The 23,751-nt window shown below is 40.0% G+C and overlaps 1 protein-coding gene across 4 annotated transcripts in view; it reads right to left on the bottom strand.

Moving 5' to 3' along the window:
- The window catches only part of MAST4 (microtubule associated serine/threonine kinase family member 4), a 293,772-nt gene that overhangs the window by 231,487 nt on the left and 38,534 nt on the right, over nt 1–23,751 (bottom strand). For all 4 annotated transcript variants that reach the window (XM_068665969.1, XM_068665971.1, XM_068665970.1 and 1 more), the window contains exon 2: nt 3,816–3,969. In XM_068665969.1, the coding sequence (XP_068522070.1) occupies nt 3,816–3,969 (154 nt within the window). The remainder of the gene's footprint in view (nt 1–3,815; nt 3,970–23,751) is intronic.

Below are 23,751 nucleotides of genomic sequence, written 5' to 3'. Positions count from 1 at the left end.
TTTTAATGCTCCTGTTTAGCAACCTAACCCAACTATGACATATTTTTCATCTTTTCTTTCTATTAAGCAATAATGCTAGCACTTTGCTATAAGAGCTATTAAAGTAGATTTGCTAGACTAATATCAGGCCACATCCAGTAAAGTTTTTTCATTCAAAATTCATCTCTCTACAAAAGTCTTCCTCCTCTCCTTCCTTGGGGATGAAGATTAAGTAAGGCAATACTGTCACAACAATTAGACTGGAGAGACTTTTCCAAAATGTAATAGCCTGGTATCTCCAGGAAGCAGCATTCATTTCTTTTATTAGCCAAACTTCATTTAATGTCAGTGGTTCCCTAGCAATTTTCAACAGGAAGCAACAGTAGTTTTAGACTCAAAAAACATGGATTTAATTTTCTTTAACTCTGAAAACATGTGGCTGCTAGATTGCTTAATACAGTGCAAGTGGGCTGCACTGAATGTAAGTTCAGTCTCTATCCTAACTCTCATCCAAATTTACAACCTTTTTCTCCTGTGTTGATTTCCATTGGAAAAAAACCTTGTATATAATTCTAGTTTTTCTTGTAATCCTATACAAATAGTTTGTAATTTACTAGAGCTTATTCATAGCAACAGGTTCTCAGTAACTGAAATCCTTTAGGTTTTGTAAATCCACTCAATATATTGCAACAATGCAGGCTTTTTTTTTTCTTCTTAGATGTCATGCATGGTATTACTCCCTCCTTTAAAGCCTAGCATACTCCCTTAACTGGAACCTATTCCCAAGGATGGAAAAAAAACTTATTTACCTCTATTAGTAGTCAGCCCTGCAAGATTTGAAATATCCTGTCTTATATAAACAAATCAAATTTTTATTTTCATTTTTTATCACTAATACTACTTACGCTCTATGGCTCAATAGTTTTGTATTTTTATCACAGAAGGGAAAGCTAAAGTAACACACAGACCAATTCACAGCTTTCCTAACATCCACAGTGAGCAACAAGCACCAGTTAAGGCATATTCTGCAAACTTTTGAGCTTGTAATCTTCCCTCTTGCTTTACTTATTCCCACTTAATGTATTCCTCAAAGTTTAGCAAAGGTAATATTTTTGAGTGATACAGAGACTGTACTTCAAACCATTTGAAAAACACCATTCTGAACCATCTTCTAGGGCAATAGTCTTTGTTAGACTTTTTCTTTCTTTATGGACCACATGCATCTTTCTCTAAATGCAAAGCCTCTAAGAAACTAAGGAGGGGATATACAATGACCCAAAACCAAGGACAAGTCAATGAAGTTACTCACTTTAGTGTGAGGACTCTTGGATCTCTTCCAAATCAGGCTATTCTATGATTCTGTGATATCATGATATTTGTGGTTTCAAACTGTAACAGTAACCCACTCTTAAGCATTAAGGAAGCTACAAAAACATCCAAAAACTTAAGCATGTCAGAAGATGTAAGTAAATACAAATCCAAAGTAATACTGTTACTTTTTGTTCTGCAAGTTTTGCTGGGCATTTGAAAACATTTTAGGACATGTATCTCTGTATCTGTAGCAGTTTCTTTAAATCTTTTTTTTTTTTTTTGAACAAAGATCATGAAAGAATACTAATGACCTTCTGCCATCAGAATAACTGATTAATTCAATCAGTGTTGTCAAAGCTGGTTAGATATTTTAACTATTGTATGATTGTAAGAACTTAAGGTATTCAGGTTCATTGAAAGTGCATTAGTAATAAAGCAGTTTAACACCACTGCACACTATATTCCCAAATCCTGACATGAAACCCTGCACAACATATTGCAAGCAGACAAAAATTATATCCACTTCCTTTTATAAAGGCCTCAAGCAATAATTCAAGCGCAGAGATAAAGACCAGGGACTATAGCAGCAGAGCATGTTTGCTTCATTTGCTTTTGATTAGGCTGCCTTCTCCTCCTCGCTAGCTGAAGGGTTTAACTGCAGGAAAGTTCCATTTCTGAAGACCACCAACCTACTTTAAAGTCAAACCAAAAGAAAAAAGAAAAACCAAACACAAAACAACTTCTGCAGAAATAACCGTGTGATAGAAATTTTTATTGTCAGTAAAGGACTAGCTTGGCCCTCTGTGGTGGTTTTACCTTGCTGGGCAGCTGAGGGAAAGTGGGAGAAAATACAATGAAAGGGCCCAAGGGTTGAGATAAGGGAGATAGATCACTCAATGATTATCACAGGCAAAACAGACTCAGCATAGGAAGATTAATAAAATGTATTGCCTACTACTAACAGGCTAGAGCAGTGAGAAACAAACAAACAAACAAAAAAATAAAGACACCTTCCACCCATCCACCCTCTTCCACCTCTTCCCCCCAATTAGCGCAGGGGAACGGGTAAGGGGGGCTCCAGCCCAGGGCCTGCTCCTGCAGGGGCTCTCCATGGGCTGCAGCCTCCTCCAGGCCACATCCACCTGCTCCACCGGGGGCTCCTCCACCCATGGGGGGGCTGCAGCATGGAGATCTGCTCCATGTGGGACCCATGGGCTGCAGGGGGACAGCCTGCTCCACCAGGGGCCTCTCCCTGCACAGCCCACAGGGGAACTGCTGCTGCCTGCTTGGTGCACCTCCTGCCCTCCTGCTGCACTCACCTGGGGGGCTGCAGGGCTGCTGCTCACTCCTCTCTCCCAGCTGCTGTAGCACAGCAGGTTTTTCCCTTTCTTCAAAATACTACAATAAGGAGTATTATCCTAACTAGAACGTCTTCCAGCATAAGAACAAGTAGAGGGGTAGAAAAGAAATCAGAAAAGGAAATACCGTAATTGCATTTCTCGGATGCTCACTGCGGAAGAGTCAGCTCTATGTTCCATTTTGTAACTCCAAAACCACTTCTGATCATCATACACAATTTAGAGATGGGACAGTCATATTGCAAGTAAATGACAATTCAGCTTTCTCTGCTTTGAATTTCACCTGATTTTGGTATCAACCAACGTAACTTGGACAAAACAAGATAGATGCTGAGTCCAATATTTACCAATTCTGGGAAGCTCTTTAACTCTTTCAAATCTATTGTCCCTATCACAATGCATTTCAGAAATACATTTGAGTGGCAAATTCTAGTGAATTTTAAAATTCTGTATCCTCAAATCCACAAAGCAAGACCCAGATAACTTGTCCCTATATTTTCACACATTCAGTGACAAGCACTCTTCAGCAAATGCTGCAGCCACGCAGCTCTCAGGACCCAGTCACAGCTTTGGCATCTGGAATCTTTCACTACAGCTTACAGGGACACTGGGGCAGGGAGGGTATGAGCCTTCCTCATGAGTCCTGGCTGCATGCTACCATGGCATGGCTTCACAGAAGGGAAGACATGGTCCATAGCCAGGGCTAACTGGCAGTGCTCCTCCACTCCTGGGAGTGCTCAACCAGATAAATGAGGCCATATTGCTTTTCCTTTAACGAAATAAAGTCTAAAAGGACCATCTGTGTACTAGAGCTCCTTGAGGAAACAAGATGGATGGGAGATCCCATGGATGAATGCATGTAAGTACATTTCAAACAACCCTTAAACTGCCAGTCTGCCAGCATGCCATGACCCCTGAAAATTTTGAGAACTAGGTGATTTCCAGTATATGCTCAGCCACCTACCAGCACCCCACAAAGAGAGCCTCCAGTATGATCTCACCCCACTGGCTACTGGTAAGCACAGATGGAAGAGACTTTATGTACGTCCAGGTGGGACACACACCTTCCACCAAGAGCCTGGCCCCAAGGCCAACCCCAGGGTCAAGGTGCCATCAGCTCTAGAGCTGCTAAACCGCCAGGTGACTATGTTCACACCCCAAACTCACCAGTCAGAGCTCCTCCAAGGCTTCCTCTTCTGAGCTGTCTCCCATCTTCACTCATTTGCCTCTTAAATTTAAAAGGTTTTCCAGGACCAGAAATCACCTCAGGATTGCTGGATTTTCGAAAAGGCATAGGTGGGGGGGATAATATGTGATCAAGCTGAAAAGAAGCACAGGAAAAAGACACTGTTTACATGTTTACCTTACCCTACCAAAATCAAGCAACAACAACAACAAAAAAATGAAGTTTCCTTTGAATAAAAGTTATAGTATTCAGAAAAAAATGTATAAAAAGATCTTAAAGTAACTGAAATGCAAACAAACTGAAAATTATCTAAGTGTCTGATTTGTAGCTGGCTATACACAAAAGCCATCCTCCTCTCACAGGGCTTACAGCACATCCTACCACACTCCCACACAAGGAACATTTTTCTCCCGTTGTCCCATCTCGAGGTACAAAGGGATCAGGCTTAGGATCAGACTTAAGCTTACGTGACCTTCCATAAAGCAGTCTTTTTGCAGCTGTGAACCATCTGACCTTGCAACCTCTGCTATTGCCGGTATTATTCCTCAGCAATCTCTTCACAGCTTTACCTGAGCAGGCACTAGATGGCACTGTACAATCAAAATGCAAACCACTGCCCAGTCTAAGAAAAACACTGAAAAATAGATTTATCAATGCCAGTGGGAAAAAAAATGTTTAAATTATTCTGTTTATAAAGCTGGCATTCATTCACACTGACTTCAAAATCAGTGTAAAAACAAATCCTCATCCTTCAAATTCTGTTCCTCTCATCATTCCTACACAACATTTCAGCCTTCTAGTTTTGGCAGTACATTTGATGTCTCAATATTTTGCTAAATTTGCAAAAACAGAAAGAAGAAAACAAGTGAGCATATACCTGATGGCTTCATCCTCTCTATCCACAGAAAAGGAGTCAAGGTCAACTCCAGTCACCTGTGAAGATGCACAGTGAAGCCCCTTTTTGCATAAAGTTAATTGTATAGCAAAGAACTACATTTGCTGCAAGGCATTTTAAATTGCCTATGTTCAGAGTATATTTTGTATTTATTATTTCAGGTTATGTAGTGGTTTTTATTCTTTGTTGCTAAATCAAATCCAAAGCTCAATGGAAGTGTTTGCGGATACACACTTCCAAAACATCAGCAACAGTGTTTTCTGAATCTGCTTCCTCAGCACATTAAGATTCATTCATGTCCAGGCCAAGACATTGAAGTGACTGATTAACTCAAAGCACACTCCTAGAGCTATTTCCTAAATCAGGCGGGGCTTGGGGGTCACACAGAATATTTAAGTAACCTTTGCTATCATTTGTCATTCAGAAATGCAAGTATTTCCAATACACCTCTATTTCCAAGTGCTAAGGCACCTCACAAGGTGAATTTACAAATCAGTTACATTAAAAAGGAAAATGGCTGACAACATCTGGCAAAAACATTAAACATTTGCCTACCAGCTTCTAAGAAACATTGTTTTTAGACTTCCAAGGAGACTACTGAGTAAATACTCAAAGGGTCTTCAGTTCCTTAAGCTGCTCACCAGCAGACAGACAGCAGCTACTGCTCAACACTGGACTCTGCATCTGACAACAACATGATCCCATCAGGGTTTTAGGTGTTATTGGCAAATATTAATGTACTTTCTTAAAATACGCTCACTCTTCATGGCAGTCATTTTAATTTTTTTTTCCTTGCATAAGGTTAAGACTTTACACACAGAAACAAAGGCACTCAGCTCCCTGTACACTGCACAGCACTTAAGAAAGCTAGAGCCCTCCTCCCACAATGAAGCCTCTACTTGTCATCAAACTCTGCGTTGTGGAGTACACAAAGTTCATTATATTCCTAGTCAAGCTGCGCTCCTTTTTCACAGCTTTTATTGAAACACACATGGTTTCGGACGAAAGTTTAGCATTAGACTATGGTACAGAGCAGTACAGTACTGTCCAGGCTCCCAGGTCGTATTTAAGATGCTTTTATACTGCCCAAACGGGCAGCCTCAGAAAAGCATTATTTTTGAAGGGTAAGAGACAGTTTAAGTATCTACCAGCCACTGTTTCAACAGCAGCACCCAGCTATGATTCTCTTGCAAAAGCACCTCTGTACTGCCAAGTGGTTCTACCACAACTAAAATTTCTGTTCGACACGATTTAGGAAACAACATCAGGCACACAAACTTCTCTGCTCTTGCATGGAAAGGGAGAAGACTTCACCACACAGCTCACACAGAAGCTACCAGCCACGAGGAAGTCATCATGACCCCACGCAACGTGACCATGCCAGAGGTCCTATGAGTGGAGGCTCTCAGGAACCAGGGGAGGGAAGAAAAAGGGAAAGCAGGGAGGCATCCTTATTACAAATGCCTTTCAACCTGCTGCCCTCAACTTGAAAGCTGCCATGCAATTCTCAGACGTGAGAAACAGGGGAATGAAATGCATTTTCCAAAGTTTTGCATTTCTTAAACACAACAGGATAAAACTCGGATTCTGTTGAAGGAGAAGGGGATTCTATTACATGGAGATAAATAAAAATAAATATTCTTGCCTATGACAAAGTCAGGACCACAATATTACAGCAATATTAGGTCTCCCTGATAAACCTTCCTTGGGAATAGGATTTCATCTTAATATAGGAGCAGTCAAACTCAGTATGGTAGGCTACACTTGCACAGATCAGTCAGCTGTGCTTCAGCTGGCTGTAGACAAACCTGAAGCAGCTACACCAAAAACACTATATGCTTTAGCACTACAAAGAAAGAACAGGAGATTTAACATTTTCATATTGATGGCAAGCTCCCACTTTAAAAAAAAAAAAGCAACCACATGTAGATAAACAAGACATTTCTGGACTCTATCCAAAGGCTCACTTTTTGCTTCCAAAGGAACAAAATAATATCCGTAACACATACAGTGTGTATTTGAAAGGATTTTGTACCTTGCAACTGCTCTTGTAGTAGGCTGAGGAGTAGACAAAGACAGGCTTTAACAGCCTTGATATAACAAGTCTGGTGCTGGGGAAGCATAAGGGAAATGGACTGCAGAGAGCATCCAGGCTTGCAAGCTCACCCTGAATAAGATCTCTCAAAGACCAAACAGGCAGCTACATGAACCAACTTGACCCAGACAGGCTTTCTGGAGTGAATTCAGACTCCACGCAAAAGCCTATGCAGCAGATGAAAAGGCTTTCTGTCCTCAATAAAACAGCCTTCCCCTCCTGCCAGGTACAGCATTCAAGTCCAAGCAAGTGAAACCAACAGAGAATGTTTCAGCAAGTTCTGCTTCCTTGAAGCACACAGCTGATTCTGATGAACCGTAACATGACACACATTCAGATCACATAAAATAGTTGATTCAGATACAGTGACACTACAATTGTCCAGTGATAATATTATGGCAAGCTTAGATTATTGCAAGACCTATCCAAACTTGTTAATACTTATTTGAAAGCCCTCCTGGACAGCTGAACACTAGAAACATTCACATTGTGCATCTTATTGGGTCCAGATCCTACCCTGATGTGTAGGGACATGGTCATCACGGGACCTTTCTCAATTATTTTTCAACAGTCTTGGGAATCTGGAGAGGTCCCAGTACACTGGAAGCTGGCAAATGTTGTCCCAGTTTTCAAGAAAGGCAAGAAAGAAGACCCTGGGAACTACAGGCCTGTCAGTCTCATGTGAGTGCCTGGTAAAATTAAGGAGAAGATGATTCTTGAAGTTGAGGCACACCTGGGGGACAACGCAGTCATTGGTCCCAGACAACACAGGTTCATAAAGGGTAGGTCCTGTTTGACTAACTCAATTTCCTTTTATAAGATCACTCATCTAGTCAGTCAGGAGAAACCAGCTGACGTGATCTTTTTGGAGTTCAGCAAGGCTTTTGACACAGTATCCCATAGGATCCTACTGGACAAAGTGTCTAGCATACAGCTAAATAAAAACATCACACAATGGGTGAGCAATTGGCTGACAGGCAGGGCTCAAAGGGTTGTGGTTAATGGGGCCACATCTGGCTGGCAGAAGGTCACTAGTGGGGCCCCACAAGGCTCCATTTTAGGGCCAGTCCTCTTCAATGTCTTTATAAATGATTTGGATGTAGGACTAGAAGGTGTTCTGAGCAAATTTGCTGATGACACTAAACTTGGAGGAGTTGTTGACTCTTTTGAGGGTGGAAAGGCCTTGCAGAGAGATCTGGACAGACTGGAGAGCTGGGTGATCACCAACTACGTGTAGCTTAATAAGAGCAAGTGCCAGGTCCTGCACCTGGGGAGGGGCAACCCTGGCTATACATACAGACTGGGTGATGAGATGCAGGGCAGCAGCTCCACAGAGAAGGACCTGGGGGTTGTGGTTGATAGGAAGCTGAAATAGTAAGCTGAATATGAGCTGGCAGTGTGCCCTGGCAGCCAGGAGTGCCAACTGCATCCTGGGGTGCATCAGGCACAGCATCGCTAGTCAGTCGAGGGAGGTGATTGTCCTGCTCTGCTCTGCACTGGTGCAGCCTCACCTCGAGTACTGTGTGCAGTTCTGGGCACCACAGTACAAGAAGGACATTAAACTGTTGGAGAGTGTCCAGAGGAGGTCTACGAAGACAGTGAAGGGCCTAGAGGGGAAGACGTATGAGGAGCAGCTGAGGTCACTTGGCCTTTTCAGCCTGGAAAAGAGCAGGCTGAAGGGAGACCGCATCACAGTTTACAGCTTCCTCATGAGGGAAGTGGAGGGACAGGCGCTGATCTTTAATGACCAGTGATAGGACCCGGGGAGTGGTGTCAGGCTGCAGCAGGGGAGGTTCAGGCTGGTCATCAGGAAGAGGTTCCTCACTGAGAGGGTAGTCGCACACTGGAACAGGCTCCCCAGGGAAGTAGTCAAGGCACCAAGCCTGTTGGAGTCTAAGAAGCATTTGGACTGTGCTCTTAGTCATATGGTCTAAAGTTCTGGGTAGACCTGTGTGGAGCCAGGACTTGGACTCAATGATCCTTATGGGTCCCTTCCAACTTGGGATATTCTGTGATTCTATGGTTCAGTGTGTGACATTGAGTAGGGTGATGATTGGACCAGATGATCTTGAGGGTCTTCTCCACCTTTGTTGATTCTGTGATTATTGCTTTCAAAAAAAAAAAAAAAACACACATTAAACTAGTAGCTTGGGAAAGGAATGCTGCTGAAATTATACCAGGTATTTTAAATACTTTTACTCAAGCTGCCTCTGATCAACATGTCAAATACTTTCAAAAGGATTTTTTCTCCACCCATCCATGGTATAGCAGGGCAGGAAAAAAGAGAATGAAAGAATTTGAGTAGTTACTTCAGAAAGTCACTAATTCAAAACTACAGTAACAGCCATTAACAGCTCTGACAAAGTCTGAACACAAGTGCACTTGATTGCCCTGTATCTTTAGTACAAACGGATTTGAGTTAGCCATTGAGTTTGTACAGGCTGATTAGCGTTGTATTTTTAATCAGTACACATCTCACCACCAGTGTCTGCTGTTAATATTCACAAATGCATGGATAGTTAACTTCTGTAAAAACACTCCCTCCTCCAGCGTTAAACACCAAGAAATACCCTTCTAACAAAAGGTATGTTGAGAGACAGAAAACACATGGCAAACTCCAAGACAAGTAGAACATTCTGTTCTACAAAATCTGTTTCTTCAAATACATTTTTCCACACATTTTCTGAAAAAAAAAAAAATGCCTGATTTTGTTGTACATGTGACAAATTTCTTATAGAAGTGCTGTAAAATCTAGCAGGTAATGGCTTTCACAAAACACTATTCCCCTACACTATGAACCTTAAAAAAGGGAAGACACGGTATTGTTAGAGGAGAACAGCTTAAGAACAGCATAGAACAGAATCATCAAAACATCCTTATGAGAGACTTTTACACATAGATTTAGAGATCCCATACAAACATGGATGGAATTTGAGTGACAATCTCCTCCAGTTCCACAGGAATTTCCTCCAGGAGAATCAGGACAGGACAAATTTGTCCTCAGACCACGTTTTTTTTCCTCCACATTTTGAACCTATTCATTTTCTGTGTCAATACAGCTACATTCCTATAAAGAAAGTTATTCTCACACTATACTAGCCATGGACTATTAACAGCTCACCTATTCAGAGAGGATTATCTCTGTTTTGAAAAACCTCAGTAGTATTAAATCCAGCTGTATACCATGGTGTATTTATTCTACAGCTAGAATGAATTCATTGCTTGATAATTATGTCATTAAGTAGTCACATCAAGTACGCTAGCTTATGAAAATTAAGAACACAACAACCAGTTCAAAATAAGACCTAACATCAGTGTTTAGAAGTATAATTTCAGATGAGTGCAAATTCAGATGTGAGGCATTCAGAAAGAAAACAATGGATTCCAGGAGAGGAAATCCATGCTACAAGAAGGTGAGTAAGGCTAAGATAATGCAATCTCACTGATAACACAAGGATAAGAAAAATAAGCTGTTCTGAATTGCTGAGATTTGTTTCAATGATTTTGTTTCAATAAAAGTGACATTGTAATGAGAACAGAACTCATCTGCTCAGCTCCACCTTTTCTTGAAACACCCACTACGGTGTTACTTCACCCTCAACCTCCCTTTATTGCTATATTAAGACAGTATTCTCATTTCCCACAGAAACAGGGAAATACAGGTAAAGTATTCAGTTCTAAACATAAAAACAAGATGTTCTACTGAGCATTTTAATTTCTTTCTCTTGAATACTGTGAAATTCCACTATGCCTCAGGTCATGTCTTATGTGCACATTAAATCCTAAGGTTCCGTAAAAAAAAGTGTGCTGCCACCTATGTTAAGCCTTCCCCAGTCAGGCATTAATCTGAAAGAGATACATCACCTGAAATCTTTTACATATAATTCACTGAAAGGAGAACACATTCAGCATACTTTAATTGTTTACTTTCTTCATTACCAACCCAAAGCCCCCAAATAAAATGCTACTAATAAGTATTTTGTCATCAAACATGTCAAATTGCATCATACGGATCCAGATGTTTCAAAAACCAAGAAAAACATTACACAAGTGCCATGCAGACAAAACATAAAGGAGTCTACCTGGTGGTGAAAAGATACTCAGAAATAACAACTTTTACTGAATAATTATCACGCTAATTGCTTAAGATAAACCTAATTTCACAACCCTTCCCTACCCCTCCTGTCTCTTACATCTCAGACATAAGTAGTATCAGAAATAAGCATACTTCTGAGGCCAGTTAACACCTACCAGCAGATCAACCACGAATGACCCTCTGTAGCAGAGCTGACTGCTAGGAACATAAATCAGTTTCTTCACAGTTATGCTGTGTTCCTCATAGCACACCATGCCTCCATCAGGCTCCTCTGTGAGCATTTTAAGCACAGATGCTGAAACATAATAGCCCCAAAGTGCATTTTTTCTTCTTTTTTTTTTTTTAAGTAAACTGTGTCAGCTAGCTTTACGTATAGCGCTTATTATGCACGTGCTTATTGCTTAACTTCACTCTCTCTAGATGTGATTTAATTTGGCACAGAGGCATAAGTTTAGATGAGCTGCATTGACATAGATAGCAACAGTATTAAACCATTATTAATGGATAGAATATCTTCCAAAAACTAAGTACAGCTTAGAATTTGTTATTCAAAAAGCATTCTAGCCAATTAAGAGTGTACTGCACTTTAGTTACTCCAGGTGCGTGATGAGCATTCAGAAAAACCAATACAGATGTGAACAAGAAACACCACAACAGGGTGTTTATAAGACACCCAAAGGCATCTATCCTACAAGACCATCACAAGCAGGTGCAAACAAATTTACAACAGACAAGGTGCCGTAACTCAAGTCTGTGATGAGCAGCCCTACTGCATTTAGTCACAGTATTATCGCCTTTTGAAGGACCCTGTTTGGTTATGCAATCCTAGCAGGGATCACACAGTGAAACTGAGGAGTATCCATGAACCCGCATCAAACCAAACAGCAGAACAAGATCATTAACAGTTCCCATTAAACCAGCTGACAGCTGGAATATTCTACATTCCTCTTGCCCATGAAGGATATTAATCTCAGTTTTGAGTAGGGTTTAGAGAACTTTTTGAATAATGTTTAGAGAACTGTGCAACTATTCTGAATATTCACAGCTCTCCTCTGCTTTGCAGAGCAGAGAATCACAAATAACCTGATTTTGCACAGAGGTAAAAGGAAACAGTTCTCCAAGAAGTATCACCAATTCCAGAAGACAATGATAGTGATGGGGAAAAGAGGATACAGAGGAAGTCTCACCAGGCCACATGGATTTCATTAGACAAAGAAAGATCCCATTTCTTGCCCCCTTTCTTAGCACACTTCCTTGAAAACGGTCACTCACTCCACGTTTCTCAGATTGGGCACTGCCTTCCTACCCCCCAAATAGCAATGATCTGCAGACACCATCAGAGCTTGGTCTCAGAGACCTTGCAAGTTCTCCAGCTGAATAGCACCTGTCATTTCTGTTCAGGACTTCAAGCCTTGGACTATCTCACTTTACTCTCTGTGACCTCCACTTTCTTTGCTAGGACAGTGACACCAGCCTGTCAACTACTGCACAGACAGAAAGTAAGTCAGGTCCTCAGCTCCCTGTTGAAAGAAAAAGGGTAAGAAGCAGAAGAGAACTTGTTTATAGTCAGTGTGTTTGCTAATCATTCATACAGCAACTCTCAATTTACATACGAACACAACCTGCAGCTGACACTGCAAACACCCCCTTACCAAGCTAAAGAGGAGAAATGCATTGTAAAGCTGCTATTCACAAAGCATCACTTCTATAACCATTTTATGTATTCATTTTGCATCCTACACACACACAAACACTGGAAACTAAAGTTGCTATTCAAAATAGCTTAATTTATTATGCTGAATTCATGATGATGTATAAACAAACAGGATCGGCAAACAGAACTTGTGACACTTTTCTATAGCATAGTCTTATCTATCATAACCTAGGTAGTACAGAAATATTTTTAAAAATCTGCTAGGAATCAATAGAGATGCATCAATATTATTTTGCTACTTCAGGCACATTTGAGAGATGTAAATTTGCCTTTAAAGTGGTTGCATTTTTTTTTGAAAACAAATGTGACTTCTGGTCAATTAAGAAAAAAATAAAACTCTGAGGAACACGAGGAATCAGCTATAGCTATGTTTAAAGAAAAAAATCAGCTCACATCCAACGCAATTTTCACAAACATGTTTACACATGATTGCACTGAAAACGAAGCGCAGCCTCCACAGCACTCTTCAAGGCCAAGAAGTGGCCCATAAATATGCATCTGTGCTGCTATCTGAGCCAATTAGTAGTTTACAGTGGTTAAGAGGAAATAGTTCTGTTCCAATGTGATCGAGTCATACAGCTCAGAAAGCCTCCTGTGTGCCAGCTCTGTATACACACAGATGGACACAACTCAGCCTGACCCAAGTCTCCTTGGGCCTACCCATTCAGCTTTAATAAATATGAAGGAAAAAAATAAATAGCAAATTCTGAAGTTCTCTTGTAAGGCTCTATACCATGAGTCGAGAAGCAAAATAACGCTCTAAATAAATACAGATAAATGTAGCTCTGCTCCTGACTGAACAGCATCATACAGGACATTTTATGGGCTGGTTGCATTGAGACATTTAATCTGACACTCATAAAGGCATCTTCTCAGGGATGTCCAGTGTACAGGGATGTACTACTACGACATCTGCCTCACACAAAGATCCAGCAAGCAGCCCAAAAACCTGCACACTTGCTGCATTGAAGAACCCACCCACCCACAACATCTGAGGAAAGACAAGATGCTGCAGGCTTCAGGCTTAGGCACTGGCCCTGTTACTTCAGCAGGTCTTGGCTGCTCCCAGCAGGACCAGGGACCAGCAGTGGGTGCCCCCAGGGCATAACCCCAGGCAGCCCTGGCATGGAGAGCATGCTGCAGGATCACCTCTTTACCACACAAAGTACCTGCCACAGGAGGGTTGTTCTGGATCCAACAACTTAACCACTCCTAGCAAGGGGAAGAGGATAGAAAGCACAGGTTGCAGCAGAAACACTGGGAACCAACTCTCAACAAGTGATTGATACTGTGCATCACTTGCACATGGAAATTACATGACCAAAAGGGCTATTTTCTTGCTTTACCTTGCATAAAACTTTTTGGTCATTTTTTATTCTTTATTATTCTATGGCTGTATACATTTTCTTTCTTCTGTATGCAGAGATATTAGCACTAGCAGTGCTATGCACTGTGCTCTGCTGTAGAGAAAAACATGAAACTAGCCACGTTTTTTCTGTTCATTTAAATTTCCCAATTAAAGAAAATATTGCAACATAGGAAATAGAGAAGGACTAATACTTTTAGACAGCACAGGCAAAATTTCCACTCTTAATTATTTTAATAATTCTTTTCACAGCACACAAAAGCCAAGAAAAATGCATGAAAACATGTATTTATACTACACATATGCAAGCATCCACATGCACACCTTATTTCAAACATTTTCAATTCTGCTGCTAATACACAGATTTTTTAGAAAGAATTTTCCAAGATGTTTAACTAGGAGGAAGAAAATTTAGTCAAACTAACCTTCAAAGTCACTTTCAATTGCAAAAAAAAAAAAAATTGAAATACATAAGAAAAGGCCTATTCATCTTAATCAGCTGTTGACACCACCATCATTCGTCTCATGAAAAAAATAATTCAGAGGAGAATATATATCTCTGGAAAGAGTTGTTTTTTTTTTTTTTTTTATATACCATGAATACTAATGAAGTGAAAGCAGTTTTGTTCTTTATAAAATCTATTTCCATTCACATCCACCAATGAGCTCCTGGACTACCTATAAAGGTTTCATTTATTCTGTTGCATTGGAGGCCTCAGAAAACTAATTGTTTATTCGAGTCTGTCTGCTCCATCCATGCTCAATTAGGTCTTACTTCTCCCTCAGTTACACCGAAATTAAAAACAGAAACACAAGGTGAAACATTCCTCATTCCACTGACTAGATCAGCATGACCAGCCAACTCTGAACAACTGCAGTTCAAGTGCTGCAAGAGCTTGTTGACCATAGCATAGCATTTAAGGAACCTACCCAGAGACTTACAGATTTCCTATTCATTAACTTACTACGCTGACTAATCACAAACACATTTGTAATGCACCTTTCTAAGAGGCACTACCAAGCACTGTAGAGTATAACTGGGTATTCTGGCTACAACAATTCAGACACATGTAAGTTTTAAAAAGAGGCAATAATTACATATCATATGAAAAAAATATTCTCAATTTATTATTCCTTATTTAGACCACTAAAATATTGAATAATCCATTTGGCCACATAAAGCTTCAAATACAAAATCACTTCCATTAGGAATAACATATCAAAAGGAACAACAACACATTTATGCAAGGCAGGTACAAAACAAAGGAGAGAAACCTGTGATAAAGTGAGCTTGGAGTAAAAGGTTCTCAGCATGTAATGGAGCTGAAGTTGATCCATAAATCAATGCAAGATGAAAGCAAGATTATTTATGTGAAAATATTGCATTGTTAATTTACAGTCTGATTTCAAAAAAATGCTTTACTTGATCAATGTATGAGTGATGTGTGTGTGTACGTGAACATAAATTAGTAATTACAAATAGGTGCATCTCCTCATATTTTTTAATTAACCTTCGAATGTAGCATACACAGTTCCAGAAAATGTGGGTTTTTTCCTGAGTTTGCCTTTAACATGCTCCTAAGTTTTTAAATAATGCAGCCTCGCCACAAGAGACCCTGCAGACAAGAGCTTTTTGATCTCTTTCTTCCTTTTCAGTGCTAAGATACCACGTGCAGTTATTGAACAATAGCTTCCACTAAAAAAAAAAATCCTTTTCCTGAACTGTTTTTAAAGTGAAATAGAATAAGGCATCTGATAGCTTTATAGTTGTACCCAAGGCATATCGTACAGAATTCAGATGCAATTCAGATGCTTCTCTTTAAGCCCCACCAACAGTTAGAAAAAACATATCAGAAAGGCTAGTGTATTTTTTTTTTTTGGAGGGGGGGGGGAGGGGGGGGAGAGTGTAGCACAACCCTATCTGCATTCAGCCTCGATTACAAAAATAAAAGACAAAGTGAAAATGTAACCAGAAATGCGATACGGGATGATCTGAAGCACTCCACCCCTCTAATCAATCTTTTGCATAATTCAAGCAAGTAACTGCACACACTTTCTAAATATTCTCATTGTAAAACCTACACTTCGGTAGACTTATCTTCACTCATCCTTGTCTCTTTATCCAGGCATTTCCAATTATATGTGTAACTATTTAATACAAGGTCACTGATGTGTGGAAGAAAGAGATCCCTACTTAGATAAAAAAATCCTGTATTAGGCCCTGTTCGGGGTGAACAAGGTAACAGTACATACCATATATTTTAACTGAAAGAATACATACATCATCAGTATGTACATGTGGGAGAGCACAAACCCAAGACACGAAATGCATCCAAAACAAATGATTGCATTTGTCTTCACCAACAGCACAGTTTAGAATTGCTCTAATTTCTTCAACTCCGTGCACAAAAACTAAAATTAACAGAAAAAAGATTACTTGCATGGCTTTCAGAGTTTCACTTATAGATCATATCACCCCAGAGATTTTTACACTTTCATAAAAGTTCAGTATGACTTAATACTCTCTAAGTTACAAAGATTAGTTGTCTAGTAAATTGTAGCAGTTCATTACATTGATACCACAATTGATGTCATGAATATAAGTAATTTAATGTATGTTATATTGAAACATTTACAGCATAGAGCTTAGTACACAAGCTCTACAGTGTCTGCAACAGGACAGGAAGATTCTAGTTAGAAGTTCTCTCTTATCATACATTACTAAAGTAAACCATTATAATAAAAAATAAAGTATAATTCTATGCACATTTCACACTGTTTGAGTCTTAATTTTATTTCATTTCTTTTTGTTTTCTACTTGTGAGAAGGAAGCATGCTCAAGACCAGAACAACCACCATATACTACCCTTGGTTTCCAGAGTCTACAGTGATTCATGCAGTCCATGCTGTCTTACAGACATGGTATCTTTCAATCAACTTGAAAATCAGCTTCTCAACTCAAGTGCCCTCACTTCATGGGAGCAAACTACATCCTGTATCCTCAAGGCTACATCTTACTCAAAATAACGGGACCCTGCATCTTTCTTAAAACAGAGGTTGTCTCAGTTAACGCTGAATCATTAAATGACATACAGTCCTTTAATCACTACCCGCAGTTGAGCAGAGATTGTGGAATTACTCTAGTCCATAATGGTAACGTCAAAATACAGAAGCATTTTTACCATTTGAAAAGTTTTATATATATATATATATATGTGTGTGTATGTATGTATGTATATGGATATACACATATATAAAGATATGTAACATCTAGGGAGCAAAGATACTGCCAATCCTACAGTTTATAACTTATCAGTTCTTAGAGACTTCAGATTTCTAAGAAACCTAGCAGAACAAATTTGAAAATGAACATTATATTCTGAAGTACACAAAATCAGAGTAAGGGGTGAGAAGTCCAAGAACATAATAAGAGTCAGAGTCAAAGTTGTCTGCAAACCAACCATTTTCCACTCAAGCAGTTGACATGCTGGCATCAACCATACATCATACATACCAGGGAAACACAGTTTATGCATGTCAAAGCACCTTTGGGGCTTTCAAAGCCACCAAGTTTAAGTGAATGGATATGTGCATATGTTAAGTAGGAATTTTTTTTCCTGGACACTAAGAAAGAGCACAAGTTTCCCTAATAAGCCAGAGGTGCTTTTCAGTCCATCTCCTTTGGGACTGGGGCACCTGATTTTATTATCCTTTATATATAAAGACTGAAAAATAACACGAATAAATAATGAATAATGAGATTAGGACATGCACTTACAGTTACACACAAAAGAGGCCTAGGGAAACTCCTCTCAAGCCACACAATTTCATTTTTCAGGTTCTCTCAAGGACAATCTTAAATATTTTGAAGTACTTAATATTAAATGTTAATATTTACATATTAATGGACATATTAATGGGCACTTTTCATTAGCTTTATCCATATATACAAACAGCATCTTGTATGGAAATACCTGTACTGCCTATAGTACTATTTCACTTAATTTTATCTGATCTTATTCTGATAGGTAGCACACTAATTCAGGGAATTGGAGCCTAAATTACAAATAAAACAGTCTTGTCAAGTCATACTAATAAGAATCCTCAAGGAAAGATGTGCAGTGCTAAAAGCTTTGAAATTTAGGACTTGTGTGACTATATACCACTGTGGGAGTTGATCCATTTATTTTTAGTAATGTTCATCTGTTCTGTTAACTGGACATTTTCATACTAAATGTAAAAGTTATTCAATAAAAATATTTCCTAAAAAAAAACCTGTTGATTCATCTTAAGCCTAGGTTCAACACCTGAGAGCTCTGCAACACTGAAGCTGGTATATCTTGCATGCAAAAAAACACCCTTCACCCTGACCATGAGAGTACCTTCAGCTCTCTTCATCTTATAAGTAAAAGCTAATACCAAGAAAATTCAAATTCCAGTTTAATTACTTGGTTACTGAAGCAGTATTTTTAAAATATAAACATTTTTTCCAGTATTTCTTTTCAAGACTAGTCTGCCAATTTTTCTCTATAAAGTTGTTTTGTCTGTTAGACAGCCCACTCCCAAATAAAGGAAAAACTTCAGATTTTCTTCCTAAACACTCAATGCTCAAGAAGATACCTTCCCAGAAGTGTGATCCTAGCACTACAGTATGGTTTACCAGTAACCATTTACAAAAGCAAAAACAGCCAACAGGGTCCTCTCCTCCTACAGTATGAATAGTTGTAAGAGTTTTTAATTACTTGTTTCACATGTGTTTATGTGACATATGCTTACATCCTGCAGTTTAAAATGAAGGTAACAAAGTTGTCAAGGAAGGCCAAAGGGACTAGGATAAACAACTTGGTTTCTTAGTGACCTCATCATTATTTCCATAGAAGCTTCATAAAATGACTGGTAACAGTCAACCTGAACAAGTAACATACAGACAGGAGAGCAAACAACTTGAAATCACAAATTACTTGTACTTTAACAATTCGCTAAGTTTCCTTTGGCTAAGACTGAAATGTTTCTTTAGTTATGCGCATTAGTTAGTGGTTTCCAAGATAAGGCCCATTTGGGAAAGAAAGACTATATTTTGTATGTTAAAAAATAATAATAATGTTTGACTATGTAATTTCAATAGAATTAAGAGTGGCCAAGTTCAGCTTTAATATTTGGTTTTCCCGAAAGCTGTCAACATCTTTAACAGATCAGCAGCATACCTTATCAAAGCTACGCAGCAGGGAACTCCATGTGACATGTCTGCAGCATATTCTTTCCCAGGAAGGAAATGATCCCAAACACCTGAACTCTCCTCCACAGCCCCACCCCCCCTTTTTTCTTTTTGGAGGGGTGGCAGGTAGTGGCAAATGTCTCAAAATGTCTTTGCGATCTAGTCTATATGACACCCACCTCCCACAGTGCTTTGAGATCCTACCCATTGAGGCAATATGGGATCTAGGACTGTTTCCTACAAGAAGCAAGCACTATGCTGGCCAAAGACAAGACAATGAGAAGTCAACCTTGGCAAGTATTGCCATCAAAAGAAAAGCACTTTGCACACTTGTTCTCATTTTACAAAATTACACTAGAACTAGCACAATTAGTACAATTAGTACATCTATTTGATCAGAAATGTAATGACAAAATTTTACGTTTTGTAGGATGTCTATACATTTGCCTTTACATTTAGGCAGGCAGCCTGGATTATTCCCAAAGCTATTCTCTACCCAGTAATACCACTGTTGTAGCTATTTTTTGCAGATGCAAAGGTGCAGAACCACATACAGGCAAGAAGGTCTAGAGTGCAATGCTATGTTTGTTCATGCCTCATACAAAGGCTGTCATATTCAACAGCCACTGGTACAGCTTCGTGTCTCACATAACCTGTATGATAAGAGATCCTGCAAGAACAACATGAAACAGGCTTCTCTGCAAGTGACTATTAAAGAACATGAATGAACACTTATAGTCTACTACCATGCTGTAGTTGCAAATACATATTAACAGCATCATTAAGAAGAGCACTGCCAGAAATCCTGACTCAAGAGCAAGGCAAAAATAACATCTTGAGCACCATCACACCACACATACAGGACAACAAGGTGATCGGACCCTGTCCGTGTGGGTTTATGAAAGGCAGGTCCTGCTTGACTAACCCTGTCTCCTGTGGAGAGATAACACACTCAGTACACAAGAGATATGCTATGCGTGTTGTTTACTTGGACTTAGAAAAGCATTTGTTAGTTACCCACAGCAAGTTCCTGCAGAAACTGGCTGCTCTTGGCTTGGACAGACACACTCTTTGCAGGGTAAAACTGGCAGAACAGCTGGGCCCAAAGGGTTGTTGCAAGTGGACTTAAATCCAACTGGCAGACAGTCACTCAACAAGTGGTGCTCCCCAGGGCTCAGGGAATGGGTTTTGTTTAATGTTTTTATCAATGATCTTGATGAGAGGATCAAGTGCATCTTCAGTAACTTCACAGATGACACTAAGTTGGGCAGTAGAGTTCATCTGGTTGAGGCTAGGAAGGCCCTGTAGAGGGATCTCAATAGGCTAGGTCAATGGGCCGCATCCAGTTGTGTGGCATTCAACAGGGCTAACTGCTGGGTGCTGCACTTGGGGCATAACAACCCCTTGTAGTGGTACGGGCTTGGGGCAGGTGGCTGGAAAGTTACATGGCAGAAAAGGACCTGGGGGTGCTGGTCAATGGACAGCTGAATGTGAGCCAGCTGTGGCCCAGCTGGCCAAGAGGGTCAGCAGCCTCCTGGCCTGCACCAGAAACGGTGTGGCCAGCAGGACTTGGGTGAGGACTGTCCCCTTGGACGCAGCACTGGTGAGACTGCACCTTGAGCGCCGTGAGTCATCGGTTTGGGGACCCTCACTACAAGATATTGAGCTGCTAGCATGTATTCAAAGAGCAACAAAGCTGGTGAATGGAATAGACATCAAGATACACGATCAGCAGCTGAGGGAACTGCATTTTTTTTTTATAGTCTGGAGAAAAGGAGGCTGAGGGGAGATCCCATCTCCCTGTACAACTACCTGAAAGGAGGTTGTAGCAAGAATGGCATTGGTCTTTTGAGGTGACACATGATAGGACACAAGGAAATGGCCTGAAGTTGTGACAGGGGAGGTTTACATTGACCATTAAGAAGAATGTATTCATGGAAAGGCTGGTCAGGCATTGGAACGACCTGCCCAGGAAAGTAGGAGAGTTCCCATCCCTGGAGGTATATCAGACACGGATGTGGTGCTTAGGGACATCATTCACTGGTGGACATGCTGGAGTTAAGTTGATGGTTGGATTTGATTTTAAGGTGATTTTCCAACTTAATTGATACAATATGATTCTATTATAACATGAGCATTTTCTCTGTAACAGCATTTCATCAAAATGCTAACATTTAGACACTTGTAACTTACCTCAGGCTTCTGATTCAGAGTTCCCATTCTCACACCTACACCAAAACCATAGGGAAGGGAAAAACTGCACAGGTATCTGCAGGAAGCAGGGAGTAAGTAACAAGGGGATGGAAAAGGCAATTCTGACTCTACTAGCCTGCTTAACTCTAGCCCCTGTTCATCCTTCTTTTTAGACAGGATCCTTGACTGCATCCAAGCTCTTTGGCACATCTTCAAAAGTATGTGCTGCATTCCCACGGTGGATGCTATTTTCTGTCACTACAGTAATTTCTTTACTGGAAGCAACCAAGTACAACAAAGGAATCCAGTTGAAGCCAGTGGCAGTCAAAGGAAAAAAACAACAGGAATGAAGCAATGAAAAACTTGTAACGTTTAATATATTTTTTCTACTTTCACCTTAGAATTTGAACCTTCATTATTGTCTAGTTTGTATTTCAAATAATCTTCCCTTTACTGCCCTCATAAGATAGCTGCCATTGTCAAGTGTTTTATCCACTGAAAAATTACCTTGGGGCAGGCAGCTCTTGATTCACAGTCTGTAAAATACTTATTTTTATAATACAGCACAGAATAGAAAATCGTCTCAGATTTCTTTTCCATTGTGCTCGTTTAGCAAAAGTTCCAGAAATATTCAGAAGCAGACTGCTGAAAGATATCCCAAGATGTTCAACACGAACCACAGGACAGTGGTCTCTGTCAGCCAGCAAGACAGACAAAACGTGTGTTCACACAGCATTATTGCTGTATATGTTTATGCTGTGTACTGCTAAATGAAGCAAACATTACTGAGAGAGCAGTCCCCTAAATCAGGGGACTGTCTAGTCAGAAAAACAATTACACGTTGAGATGAAATGTAGGAAGAATCTCAAAAAACAGCATGTGTATTAAGAGAATCATCTTTTGCCTGATGAATCTAGAAGATGACTGCTCTAACAGCACTATAGTCTTCCAACTGTGTCCATCTTGCAAAGCTGCCAGCCTACAGAAAAAAAAAGCATTCCAGCTTCTCCAGAGAAAAAAGGAGTCATAAAAAGTGGACACGAGTGACATCTTACTAGTTGTTCAACCTGTAGATGTTCACAAAAGTCACTAAACAGGCTGCCAGTATTTAGGTGACTGGAGACTGAAGCGTGGAGCCTTCCTTCTTTTCTGAATCTCTGAGAGCAGGACAGAAAAAACAAGCCCGTGCCATACACCGAGTGTACACCTGCATCTCCAAAGATGTAAAGACCTCAATTTCCTTGTCTTCTCCCATTTCAAGCCAACAATTAACTTTAGAAATCTGCACTGTAAGATGCCTGTCAAAAATCCAGATCAAGACAGGCAGTCTCATCCCCAGGCTGTGAAATATGTTGGAGTTGGCTCAACCAGCTCTTTGTGGGACCCATCCATGTCCCCCATAGAGACAAAACATGTAGCACAAATGGGGGGGACAGTCTCTGCAAGTGTATCAGGTCCTATCTTCTCATTAGAGATATAATCAAGAGTCTTCAGAAGACTGTCATGGAAATCTGAAGATCACAGTAGGAGAAAGACAATACAGATATCAAAAGAAGTGAGTTTTTGTACACTTCAGAATATGAAAAGAAAATCCTTAAAGTCTGACAAGACTGCTTTCCATTACCTTGAAGGTATTCTTTTCTTTCTTTTGCTGTCAAAGTCGTAAATCCAACTCAAAAGTGACATTAGGGAAAAGTTTGCAAGGGGCCAGGAAAACAAGCTGCTTCTTAAAACTTTATTCTCACTCATTTTTCTCCTGCCTCCCATTCACGATTCATTTTCGCAAGGGTTCCTCTTACATTTCTCTAGGGAAGAGCCACCACTGCACTCCTCACTTCCCCACCAGCTGAAGACATCCTGTCATTCAGACAGCACACTCTGGAGCCAGCCTCCCTCCTACGTTCACATTAGCTCTGAAACCACAACTCCCAAGGCTTCATTCATTAAGAAAGAGCTCAGCCAGAATGTTTAAATTTGCTGGTAGGCACACAAAGTGCAGCTTTCTAAACAGACCTAGCTTTACTGTTAGGAACACCACTAACCAAAAAGCAGTACTGAAGAACTCGAGGAGTTTTTACGAATTCATGTTATAGCCAAGGGAAAGAAAAAAACAACCTTAGATTGATTAGGTATGCTGGTCCAGTAACAAGACTGCATTTCAGTTCCACTATCATACAAGCCTAAATAAAATCAATAGTTTGTACCTACACATTCAGAAATCAGAAATAAAGGTTAGTGAGCATATGAGTAGAAAATAAGCTACACTTGGTGAGACGTGGCATCAACATGGAGAACTGTATGAGGACTGATACACTATTTTACATTTGTAAAATGTAAGTGTAA

The sequence above is a fragment of the Anas acuta genome, chromosome Z (assembly GCF_963932015.1).
Source record: "Anas acuta chromosome Z, bAnaAcu1.1, whole genome shotgun sequence".
Classification (NCBI taxonomy): domain Eukaryota; kingdom Metazoa; phylum Chordata; class Aves; order Anseriformes; family Anatidae; genus Anas; species Anas acuta.
This window is presented reverse-complemented; position numbering and strand designations above follow the sequence as displayed.